The sequence below is a fragment of the Peromyscus californicus genome, unplaced genomic scaffold (assembly GCF_007827085.1).
Source record: "Peromyscus californicus insignis strain IS unplaced genomic scaffold, ASM782708v3 Scaffold_10__1_contigs__length_136768540, whole genome shotgun sequence".
In the NCBI taxonomy this organism is placed as follows: Eukaryota; Metazoa; Chordata; class Mammalia; order Rodentia; family Cricetidae; genus Peromyscus; species Peromyscus californicus.
In genome coordinates, this window is record NW_026294391.1 from 115,927,397 (window position 1) to 115,940,638 (window position 13,242).

At 43.3% G+C, this 13,242-nt stretch overlaps 1 protein-coding gene across 1 annotated transcript; it reads right to left on the reverse strand.

Moving 5' to 3' along the window:
• Window positions 1-812: 812 nt before the first annotated feature.
• Window positions 813-10,245, reverse strand: LOC128117694 (cancer/testis antigen 55-like). The gene is made up of 5 exons (XM_052749898.1): window positions 10,146-10,245; window positions 6,508-6,692; window positions 2,724-2,868; window positions 1,759-1,871; window positions 813-1,019 (listed from the first exon to the last, which is right to left on the reverse strand). Exons 1-5 carry the CDS (start codon window positions 10,243-10,245, stop codon window positions 813-815), a joined length of 750 nt encoding a protein of 249 aa, XP_052605858.1.
• Window positions 10,246-13,242: the final 2,997 nt, after the last annotated feature.

Sequence of the window (13,242 nt, forward strand, 5' to 3'; positions counted from 1 at the left end):
CTTCACAGAAGGTCCTCCTCAGTATAGAAAGGCCTTTGGGGGGCGCCACTTCTCAGACCACTAAGAGTGTACTCTTATCTTTCTGTTTGAAGTAGTCCTGAGTCTGGTCTTTCATTTCTCTGCATTGGCATATTTGGTACACTATCATAGGAAGAGGATCCACAGATAAACACTAAGTTTAACAAATGGAGTAGCTGGTAGGAAATGAAAGATATTGTAGACAACGAAAAAAAAATTGGAAAGGCATAAAGAGACTCAGCTAGAAGGCAAGCTGTAATGTTAAATCATACCTGGTCACATTTGCCTGCTCGCTCCTGGAATCTTGAAAAGTTAAATGCTTTGCTTTTCTATGCTGCTTAATGGCCCACGAGACCAGTGGCAGCACAGAATCTGCTCTTGCTTATAGAAAATGCTGCATTTAGCCGGGCGGTGGTGGCGCACGCCTTTAATCCCAGCACTCGGGAGGCAGAGGCAGGCGGATCTCTGTGAGTTCGAGGCCAGCCTGGTCTCCAAAGCGAGTTCCAGGAAAGGCGCAAAGCTACACAAGAAACCCTGTCTCGAAAAACCAAAAAAAAAAAAAAAAGAAAAAAAACAACGAAAATGCTGCATTTACCCTGAGTGCGGGGCTATTTCTTTGCTAAAATCATGTCCCAATAGGGCATAGTTTTGAATTAACAAGGTACCTTCCTAAAGTGAGTTCATGTTCCTAACGAAATCACCAGGATGTTTAAAAGAAGAGTCATAGTTCATACACCTTTGGATTACATGCTCATTTTGTTTTATTAAACCAGAGCCTTAGAAATAATCGTGAATTACAAGGCTTGGTCAATACACATTTCCACTGGGATCATTGATACTGCTCTCCAAGAACAGTGTGGTTGAATGCTGTCCACAGCGACCACATTCACGATGTCATACAACCCCGGAGTATAATCAGAAGGCTTCTGGAGAGAATCCACAGTAAAAAAGATGCAGGATTCCACCACACCAGTTTTTCCATCAGTACTGGTAATACAGACCTAAGATGAGAAATGAAGGCAATGAGTATGGAGAAGCATAACCCACCACAGATGACCCTCAACAACCCCTGGGCTCTACTCAGCAGGTCCTTCACTCCATCACTGATTCTCATCCTTAACACACAGGGAATGCCTGGGTACTGTGTTAACACAATGAGTCACAATCCCACCTCACTCCTATTAAATCAGAGAAATAAGACAAACATTGGGTGACTTATGAGAAGACATGCCCTTCATGCTACCCAATATGGACTCACACTATCTCCTGTGTGATGAGAAGACATGCCCTTCATGCTACCCAATATGGATCCACACTATCTACTGTGATGAGAAGACATGATCTTCATGCTACTCAACATGGCTCCATACTCTATCTCCATGAGTTTACATCTTATTCTCAGGCTGTACTAAACAAGGTCTTACCCATCCTTATAAGCAGGCTGAACACCTCAAACCCAGTGCACTCAAAGTTTCCCCACAATGACCTCACAGCCAAGTCCCTTTCTAACTGTCGTCCACAGAACTTCCTAACGTCAAGTAAAGCGCACAAGCTAGGACTTAACAATGTGTATATTCTACATTATTTTCTGCTTATTCCCATTTCAATCAGTGAATTTGTCCACTTTGGCAGGGGATACACTACCAAACATACCAAACAAAATCCTGGGCAAAAAAGTAACCAGGAAGGAAGAACAGGCAGCTACCTGCCCATGACAAGGGCAACGTGGAAGCAAATTACCTCATCCATATTCTGGGACCTTAAGGGGCTCACGGTGTGGATGTTCATGTTTGAAGTGCCCGGCTTCATGGAATACTCAACCAGCAACAAGTCTCCTTTACAAGGCATGAATTCTAAAATAGCCAAGAACATTAGAAGTGTAAATATTTTGGCACTCAGGTCATGTCACAATACCTAAGACCCTTCATCACCGCAATATGCTGACAAACATTTCCTGAATGCAAAGTAACTTTTCCAAATACTTACACAGACATCTCAAATATCTTCCTACAGGAAGGGACACATAAGGCCCTTTAAACACTGGTTCTTCGACAATGATTTATTCACAGACATGGATAACTAAAAACTGTGTGTCTCAGAGTGAAAGTTACAGCTAGGAGTACTGGATTTTTCATCAAGTGGTCATTTTGAGATCTCTTTTGGGGATGGAAGCCAGGAACACAGTAGGATCACATGCGTCAACCTTGGTACCTAGGCTAGGGGCAAAATATGAGAGCCTATCTGATGAATAGTCTGGAAAGAGGACACAGAAAGAAAGAGGCCTATCTGCACCTTTGCTTTGAAATGGTGGATGTGTTTTCAAGATAACTCTCTTATACTTGTGTGATGCTATCATTGATGATATTTTTGCATGTATCCTGATGCAGTGGCAGAAAGATTATGACCTCAACACTCAGAAGAGTCAGGGATGGGTTTGCTAAGGTCATGGACAATTCTCAGATGCATAGGGAGTTTCAGGTAACATAGAGGAACCCTGTATGAGAAATCAAAACAGCCAAATGAATCAATTGAGTAGTGAAAACCACATGGATGCATGATGATGGCGTTGGGAGGACAGGACCGCTATTTGATACTTAAAATATTGCCCATTTCCCCCATTTTTATGTACCTCACGTTCAATTTCAAGGACACTTCCCACACTCTTGTTCTTTCCTTTAAGACAACTTTAAAACTATAAATCTTACCTTCAGAAAAGAGATGGACAGGGAAAGATGTTTCCTTGTCGATATAGATGCTGTCCTGTGTGACCGAGGTGACACTCTTAATACAAAGTTCTCTGTCAAGGTCTGATTGCTCAGTACCATCAACAGGGTTAGTCACAGTTTTCACCTATAAGAGAAGAAGGAGACAGTGGTTGAAGGTAAAATAAAAATTACAGGCAGGAGATTGTACACTTACCAAGGATTCCCCATGAAAACAACAGCAATTTAATGAGTTGACCTAACTGAGTTGTAAGGGTGCTTGCAGGACATAGCACTCCTTGTCAGAGACCTGGACTTTATTAGTCATGCCAAAACAGCACTCCTGCGGCAGAAATCTTTTAAGCAACTGTTGCAGTAAGACTAAGCATCTGCCCATGTAGTAAGGCTGGACAAGGAATCAGAAGAGAAATAATCTTGAACGTACTGGCACAGGAGACAACTTCCTGAACAGAACACCCATCTTGCAGGCACCAAGATCAACAATTAATAAATGGGACCTTATGGAATTGAAATGTTTCTGTAAGGCAAAAGACACCATCAATAGGAAAAAACAGCAGCCTACAGAATGGGAAAAGATCTTCACTAACCCCACCTCCGACAGAGGGCTGTTTTCCAAAATATATAAAGAACTCAAGAACCTAGATATCAACAAACCAAATAATCATCCAATTAAAAATGGGGTACAGATCTAAACAGAGAATTCTCAACACAAGAATCTCAAATGGCCGAGAAAAACTTAAAAAAGATGTTCAATATCCTTAGCCATCAGAAAAATGCAAATTGAATGACTCTGAGATTCCATCTTACAGATGTCAGAATGATAAGATAAAAAAACACAAGCAACAGCTCATGCTGGAGAGCACGTGGGGCGAGGGGACCTCTCCTCCATTGCTGGTGTGAGTGCAGACTTTTACAACCACTTTGCAAGTCGGTGTGGTGGTTTCCCAGAAAATTGGGACTCAGTTTACCACAAGACCCAGCTACACCACTCTTGGGCATATACCCAAGAAATGCTTAATCATACCACAAGGACACATGCTCAACTACGTTCATAATAGCTTTATTCATAACAGCCAGAACCTAGAAACCAACCAGATGTCTTTCAACCAAGGAATGGATAAAGAAAATATGGGACATTTACACTGAAAGTGATTACTGGAAATGGGGTGCATTTGGGGGTCAGGTTAAAAACCTGCACAAGGGAATCTCCCAGGAATCTGCAAGGATGACCCCAACTAAGACTCTTAAGCAACAGCAGATAACGTAGCCTGAACTGGCCATCTTCTGTGACTAGATTGGGGCCTAGCCCATTTGTCACCAGAGAGGCTTCATCCCACAACTGATGGAAAAACAGATGCAGACTCACAGTCAAACAGTAGGTAGAGTTCAGGGAATCCTGCAGAAGAGGAGTAGAAAGGATTGTAGGAGCCAGAGGGGTCAAGGACACCACAAGAAAACTCACAGACTCAATTAACCTGGGCTCATAGGGGCTCACAGAGACTGAACCGACAACCAGGGAGCCTGTGTGGGACTAACGTAGGCCTTCTGCACGTATGTTACAGTTGTGTAGCTTGGTCCTTTTGTGGGACTCCTAACAGTGGGAACCAGGGCTGTCTTCAACTCATTTACTGGCTTTTGGGACCCTACTCCATTTACATTTTTTCCATCCATTTGAAACCTCCTGAAACTCTGCTGCAGCCTCTTTAACCAGTTGTACTCATCATGTAACCTGTATTTTCTGTGTATTACATATTGTCTGTGGTGTGTTATATGAGAATCAGGAATAGCAATTAAGACTGAAATAAAAAAAAACAAACCTGTGGCCAGGTGGTGGTGGCACATGCCTTTAATCCCAGCACTTGGAAGGCAGAGCCAGGCAGATCTCTGTGAGTTCGAGGACAGCCTGGTCTGCAGAGTGAGATCCAGGACAGGTACCAAAACTACACAGAGAAACTCTGTCTCAAAAAATCAAAAACCAAAAACCAACCAAACAAAAAAACACCTGGGTAATCTTGTCCAGATTACCGAAGTAAGCAGGATTTTCTTGCAAATTGCTGCCATTGAAACTACTGTGTCTTATGAATTTATTGTCATTCAATAAATTCTGACACTGTGAAAGACACAAGTGTTCACCTACGTTCCTGACAGAGTGCACTAATGACATAATTGATATTTTTAAAATATTTGAAAAACAAAAAACTGGGAGTTTTAAAAAAATCAGTGGGGGAACACATTCCTGTTTTCCTAATAAATATATTCTTACAAATGTGGAAAGGTCTAGGATGGATCTATGTGTGAGAAGAACAAGAAGTGAAAATGAAAACTTTATCATTAAGAGGATAAAAACTCAAAATACGATCAGGAGCCTGCTTCAGCTTTTCAATTTTACCATGATTTTACAATAACAGTCTTCCAGTGTTTTCCAGCACTGGCAAAGGTATCTTCTGTGGCCTGCTGTTGAGACTCTCAATTGGAACAACATAAGCAAGAGTAATTTGACAATAGCCATGAATATGTAAAGAGCTGAACGGAAGTGATGATTACAGAACCCACATGGAGGCTCAGCACCTCCTCAGGCAGCAGGGACACATGTAGTACACAGATGTACTCGCAGGCCAAACACTCATGCACATAACATAATAAAAAGAAATCTAAACAACTAAAGTAAATAAACACATACACTTGACGCAGAAAAGAGTGTGAACAATACAGTCTTTGTCATATCAATTCTTCTAGTTTGGATACTGAGTAGAAAATGGCTCGCCACTATATGATGGAAGTTGCAGGATTATACAGAATCATTTCCATGTTTTTCAAATATTAAGAGAACTGACACAAAATATTTAGAAACAGAATAAGCATCATTGCATTCAGATGCTATAACATCAAATCCACTAAGCTCAGAGAAGTGGGATGTCAACTTTGACCATACATCAACATTTTCTTAATCTTTTTGGGAAAATTTTATTTATACATAGAAGAGAAGTTTTAAGTTTATTAAAGTTTATGCTCTAAAAAAGAAATGCAGGGAAACCTTTTTATCTATTTTCAGCAGAAACTGTACATCTCTAATTATTTATTCATATTTGCAATGTAATTTGATCAAAGTGTTACTAAAATGCATAATAGTATTACACTTTTCTTTTTTGCCTCTCATATATAGCATCATGAACACAGTTGCCCCTCCTTCCTCCCCTCCCAATTAGGTCTCCATCCACTCCATTCTCTTTTCTGAATCTTTTTTAAAAATGGGTTTTCACCATGTAACTCTGGCTGTCCTGGAACTCACTATATAGATCAGGCTGGCCTTGAACTGAGAAAATGTCCTTCCTCTCCTTCCTGAGTCCTAGGACTAATGCCACGCACCACCATTCCCATCAAACACAGTGGTTTGAATGAGAATGTCCCCAATAGACTCAAGGTGTTTGAAAACTTGGTCCCTAGTTGGAGGGACTGTTTGGGGAGGTTTAAGAGGTGTGAATTTATTGGAAGAGGTTTGAAAATGTAAAGACTAGCAACATTTCTAGTTGTGTCTCTGTGCTTGGAGACTGCATTTGAAGAGGTAAGCTCTCAGCCTCCTGCTTCTGTTACCATACCTGCCGCTTGCTGCTTACTGTACCTACCTGCCTTGATGGACTCACCCATCTTTCTAGAACCCTAAGAACAAACAAACACACTTCCTTAAGTTGCTCTCATCATGGTATTTTATCACAGCAACAGAAAAGTAAATAATACACCAAGAGACTCTGGGTGAATTCAGGCATACCTTGATTGCTTTTTGGATATGAGTTGTTTCGTTTTCTTCCACGAGAGCAATGACACTTGTCCCAATGTTCAGTGGGACGTTGCCACACACCATGTCAGTATTGAAAAAGATAGATTCATTAATCCAGCCATAGTCGGTACAGAGATAGGTCACAATTCCTCTGACAGACTTCAAATTGGAGATATCTATGACACGGATAGACAAAGGCCACAATGGTTCATATCAAATGCCAACAGTCTCTACACAGAAGTCCTACTCTGAGCACCTGTGTAGATGTGAGCACATATCATCACTTCTCTGACCATAACAACCATTCCTGGGCCCTAAGATTGTGACTACTGAATGGCACCTCCATGGCATCTGTGGGTGGCCTGTCCCAGTAAGAGTACAAGTCCTGCTCAGGAAGTCTCTTTAAACTCCCATTATTGCTGGTATATGCCTGCCTCAGCAGCAGCAGCAAATGCGTAGCCATGGCTCTAAATTCAGACCGAGCATTAAAGATATGTGCAGAAGGAAGGACATGTTTCCAAACTGTCTTTTATTCTTCATGAACATAATGGGTAAGTAACGTTTTGGGATCTGGCTCCAGTATCCTGCTGGGACAACCGGCCACCTTCCTTCCTGGTACCCTCCTTATGACTGACTCTGCCTCCTGGCTTCAGATACATGTGTGCATGGGACACAAGGCCAAATTCAGTCTCCAATGAGATGTTCCCCTTCTCTGGGGAATACACAAAAGCATCTTGCAAGGGGAAAGGCAGAGACAGTACAGCCCACAAAGACTTGTGTCACGTGTTCTTTGAGTTGGTCTACACAGCCTCCTGCTTTGGCCCACCAAGGGAGCTTGGGGCACAGTTCAGTGTTGGCCTAACTCTTGGGAACTCAGGGACACCCTCATGCTCAACATCCACTCAGGATGGCAGCAGGCCCCTCCCCGCTATCTGTGCCCCAGTGCACCTCATCGTGGAGAGAGACCCTTTTCTGAGGAGTCTCCTTGAGTGAAGAATGAGGGGACTCCAGGAGGCATACCTTGAGGTTGTTCCTGTGGTGATTCTTCAGACCCTGTCTTCCACTGAAAGATAGCTGAAATTCGGTGCCAAAGTCTCTGCATACTGGTGTCACCACCAGCCTGGGCAATGCCGTAGTTTATGAATGAATCACCAGGCCTGATGTTATGAATCTCAGGGTCTGGCCCCACTGATCTTCCCCAGCCTCTGTGAGATGGTAGTGACCAGCTAAAGGGCAGCCCTCAGGAATGACAGTGACAGGGTACCACCCTGACTTCTGGCAGCTTCCCTTGAAGCTCCCAGGGAGAGACCACCTCTTTCTACTGCCCAGCCAATGAGAGTCAATGGGATGTTTACATCACTGCCAATGAGAGGCACTGGGAGGAGACTTTTGGCCCCACCCACCCATTGTGAGTGCATCAATATGAAGGTCCCTGGAAAATCTGCTTGTAGGTGTGCCCTTGGGGGTACTCAGTTTGGATGTAAAGGGGTCTCTTTCCTACGTTTTCTCGATAGAGCCAGGGTTTTGTCTTAGGAGGTGTGACAGAAGCCTGTGTCCCTGCCCTGCCCCCCAAAATTATGCTTGATGATAAACATAAGCACTATCCACATTGTGGCATTGTTTGAATCAGGGGCAGTGTGTGTGTGTGTGTGTGTGTGTGTGTGTGTGTGTGTGTGTGTGTGTGTGTGTGTGTGTGTGTGTGTGTGTGTGTGTGTTGGTCTTTTGTAATATAAAATTTGAGGATAGTGAAGTCTTACCTAATTATTCTTTATCAATAAAAATCGGGTGTCAGATATTGGGGTAAGAACCTAAAAGAGCAGAGAAACAGGGGAGCCGCCACCAGTCACCTCCTACCTCTTTTGTTCCTTCCTCTAAAAGGGTCGAGTTCCTGTCTCAGCCCTGCCTTACTACTTATTGTCTCCTATCTGTCTACAGTCTTCCAAACTTCTATGGATAGTTTTGGTCAGCTAGTGTCTAGTTCTGCCCTCTGAATCTAAGCAAACTTTATTTGTCAGAACACAATCAAAATATCACACATTTCCCCCTTGTGTCTAAATAAAAATAGAAGGTTTTAACTAACATAGTAAAACTATATACAGTAAGTACAATAACTATATACAAATATATACAGGTAAGAATTATTTTAACAATGTCCAGTCCATTTGCATTTGACAAATTCAGAGAAAATACTCCAGTACCTATCCTATCTTTGTGAGTACAAAGGGTTGGACCTAATTCACTTTCTATCCTAACTTGTGTTACCAGCTCAAAACTATCTTTTTATGTCTCTCAACCTTATACACTTTACACCTCTCTTATGAGTTTCTTTTCTGAATTTTGTAACAAGGAAAACTATTACTATAACTATCTAGTCTTCAACTCCATCAGTGACCTGAGAAGGATATAATATTACCTGAGTAAACAGGAACTACAAAGCAAACAACTCCCAAACCTAAGGAATGACAGAAACAGCTGGCTGCTTGGACAGTCACTCAAGGTTCCTCTGCAATATTGGGGGTTCCATCTTCGGCCTACAGGCCTAGAATATCTGACAGATTTTTCTGTGAAGGAGGAATTTTGAAGGACTGTCCTGCCTTGTCTTGGCAAAGTTCAGCAGTCATTTTCTTTTGTGTCCTACTTGTCCAATTTGGACAGTATATGTCAGCAGTTGAGGCAAGGGCAGTTTCTTGGCCAGTGGCTAACTTTTACCACAAAGAAAGTAAACTCCATATGGTGTTTCTTTGATGCCCATCATCTTCTCTGAAGTAGACTGGTGCTGCTGGGCTCAGACATGTCTCATTGTCGTAAAAAAATCCCTCATGTAGCCAGGCAGTGATGGCGCCTTTAATCCTAGTCCTTGGGAGGTGGAGGCACATGGATCTCTGTGAGTTCAAGGCCAGTCTGGGCGACAGAGTGAGTTGCAGTTAAGGCACAAAGCTACACAGAGAAATCCTGTTTCAAAAAACCAAAAGAATAAAACCTCTCATGTTATTAAAACATCTTGAATGCCATATTCTGTAGATCTCTGAAGTGTTTGAAGACTACTTGTCTATCTAAAATATACATCTCTGTTTGACCTTGAAAACATACCTAATATGACTACAAGCTTGATTGCAATAGTTGACTAACTACTAACCTTTCTTTATTTTCCTAAATCGACTGTAATAATAACTTTCAAGAACTAGAAATTTATATTCATTGTTAAATGAGCTGTATAGGTACAATACCTTGAACAAGAGTAGAAACGTATGTACAGTAGCTTCTAACAAAAATAACATTAGATTTGTTATCAATATACAAAAATATCTTAAACAAGAGTAGAAACATACATACATTATAACAAAAGCAATCTCAAATTTGTATCAAGATATAAAAATTCATACCAATGTAAAATATTTAAGACTTGTAGTTCCTTTTTTGGTTTAAAATTATATTCAATAATCTACCCTTTTATCCTATCATTTCTACATCCCCCTTTTTGTTTTATGAACAAGATCCCTGAATGTAATCTCTCTTCAGCTTTTTTCCTGACCATTGCCAATAACAACTTGTAACGAAACCCCTAAATGATGACAAATATCTATAACCCACTGAATGACTCCATGGGGTTCCCTTCTCCTCCATTTTACTGTCAGAGGCCTTCATGGGGTTCACTGTCTCCTCCATTTTGCTGTCAGAGCCCTCCATGGGGTTCACTGCCTCCTCCATTTTAGTGTCATAGGCCTCCATGGGGTTCACTGCCTCCTCCATTTTAATGTCAGAGCCTCCATGGGGTTCACTGCCTCCTCCATTTTACTATCAGAGGCCACCATGGGGTTCACTGCCTCTTCCATTTTACTATCAGTGGCCTCCATGGGATTCACTGCCTCTTCCATTTTACTATAAGAGGTCTCCATGGGGTTCACTGCCTCATCCATTTTAATGTCAGAGTACACCAAGGGATTTCCTGTCTCCTCCATTTTACTATCAGAGGACTCCATGGTGTTGACTGACTCCTCCATTTTAATGTCTGAGGCCTCCATGGGGTTCACTGCCTCCTCCATGTTCCTATCAGAGGACTCCATGGGGTTCACTACATCCTCCATTTTACTATCAGAGGCCTCCATGGGGTTCACTACCTCCTCCATTTTAAAGTCAGAGGCCTTCTTGGGGTTCATCGCCTCCTTCATTTTAATGTCAGAGGCCTCCATGGGATTTGCTACCTCCTCCAATTTAATGTCAGAGGCCTCCATGGGGTTCGCTACCTCTTGTATTATAATGTCATAGGCCTTCTAAGGGTTCACTGCCTCCTCCATTTTTCTATCAAAGGCCTCCATGGGGTTCACTGCCTCCTCCATTTTAATGTCAGAGGTCTCCATGGGGTTCACTGCCTCCTACATTTTAATGACAGCGGACTAAATGGGGTTCACTGTCTCCTCCATTTTAATGTCAGAGGCCTCTATGGGGTTCAGTGCGTCCTCCATTTTATTACAGATGCCTCCATTTGGTTCACTGCCTCCTCCATTTAACTATCAGAGGCTCCCGTGGGGTTCACTGCCTCCTCCATTTTACGGTCAGAGGCCTCCATGGGGTTCACTGCCTCCTCCATTTTACTGTCAGAGACCTCAATGAGGTTCAGTGGCTCCTCCATTTTAATAACAGAGTGCACCATGGGGTTCGCCTCCTCCTCCATTTGATGTTTGAGGCGCCTTCATGTGGTTCACTGCCTCCTCCATTTTAATGTCAGAGGCCTCCATGGGGTTCACTGCCTTCTCCATTTTAATATCAGAGGCCTCCATGGGGTTCACTGCCGCCTCCATTTTAATGTCAGTGCCTCCATGGGGTTCACTGCCTCCTCCATTTTAATATCAGAGGCCTCCATGGGGTTCACTGCCTCCTCCATTTTACTATCAGAGGCCTCCATGGGGTTCACTGCCTCCTCCATTTTAATGTCAGAGGCCACCATGGGGTTCACTGCCTCCTCCATTTTTCTATCAAAGGTCTCCATGGGGTTCACTGCCTCATCCATTAAACTATCAGTGTCTCCATGGGGTTCACTGCCTGCTCCATTTTAATGTCAGTGCCTCCATGTGGCTCATTGCCTCCTCCATTTTACTGTCAGAGGCCTCCTTGGGGTTTGCTGCCTCCTCCATTTAACTATTGGAGGTCTCCATGGAGTTCACTGCCGTCTTCATTTTAATATCAGAGGCCTTTATGGGGTTCGCTGCCTCTTTCATTTTATTTTCAGAGGACTCCATGAGCTTCACTGCCACCTCCCTTTTAATGTCAGTGCCTCCATGGGGTTCACTGCATCCTCCATTTTATGTCAGAGGCCTCCATGGGGTTCACTGCATCCTCCCGTTTAATGTCAGAGGCCTCCATGGGGCTCACGGCCTCCTCCATTTTAATGTCAGTGCCTCCATGGGGCTCACTGCATCCTCCATTTTATGTGAGAGGCCTCCATGGGGTTCACTGCATCCTCCTTTTTAATGTCAGAGACCTCCACTGGGTTCACTGCCTCCTCTATTTTAATGTCAGAGGCTTCCATGTGGTTCACTGCCTCCTCCATTTTACTATCAAAGAACTTCATGGGGTTCACTGCCTGTTTCATTTGACTGTCAGAGGCCTCCATGGGGTTCACTGTCTCCTCTATTTTATTGTCAGAGGCCTCCATGGGGTTCACTGCCTCCTCCATTTTAAAGTCATTGCCTCCATGGGATTCACTGCCTCCTCCATTTTACTATCTGAGGCCTCCATCGGGTTCGCTGCCTCCTCCACTTTACTATCAGAGTCCCCAATGGGATTCTCTGCCTCCTCCATTTTAATGTGAGACGCCTCAATGGGGTTCACTACCTCCTCCTCTTTACTATAGGAGACCTCCATGGGTTTCGTTGACTCCTTCATTTTAAATTCGGTTGCTTCCATTGGGTTCACTGCCTCCTCCATTTTACTATCAGAGTCCCCCATGGGATTCTCTGCCTCCTCCATTTTAATGTGAGAGGCCTCCATGGGGTTCAATGCCTCCTCCTCTTTACTATAGGAGACCTCCATGGGTTTCGTTGACTCCTTCATTTTAAATTCGGTTGCTTCCATTGGGTTCAATGCCTCCTCCATTTTAATGTAAGTGCCTCCATGGGGTTCACTGCTTCTCCATTTTATTATCAGAGGCCTCCATGGGTTCGCTGCCTCCTCCATTTTTCTATCAGAGGCCTCGATGAGGTTCACTGCCTCCTACATTTTAATGTCAGAGGCCTCCAAGTGGTTTACTACCTCCTCCATTTTAATGTCAGTGCCTCAATGGGGTTCACTTCTTCCTCCCATTTATTGTCAGAGGACCACATGGGTTCACTGCCTCCTCCATTTTACTGTCAGGGGCCTCCATGCGGTTCACTGCCTCCTTCATTTTAATATAATAGGCCTCCATGGGGTACACTGCCTCCTCCATTTTAATGTCAGCACCTTCATGGGGTTCACTGCCTCTTCCATTTTACTATCAGAGGCTTCCATGGGGTTCACTACCTCCTCCATTTCAATGTCAGAGGCCTCCATGGGGTTCACTGATTCCTCTGTTTTACTATCAGAGGATTCCATGGGGTTCACTGCCTCCTCCATTTTACTATCAGAGGTCTCCATGGGGTCGACTGCCTCCTCCATTTTACAGTCAGAGGCCTCCATGGGGTTCACTGCCTCCTACATTTTAATGTCAGTGACCTCCATGGGGTTTACTGCCTCCTCCATTTTACTATC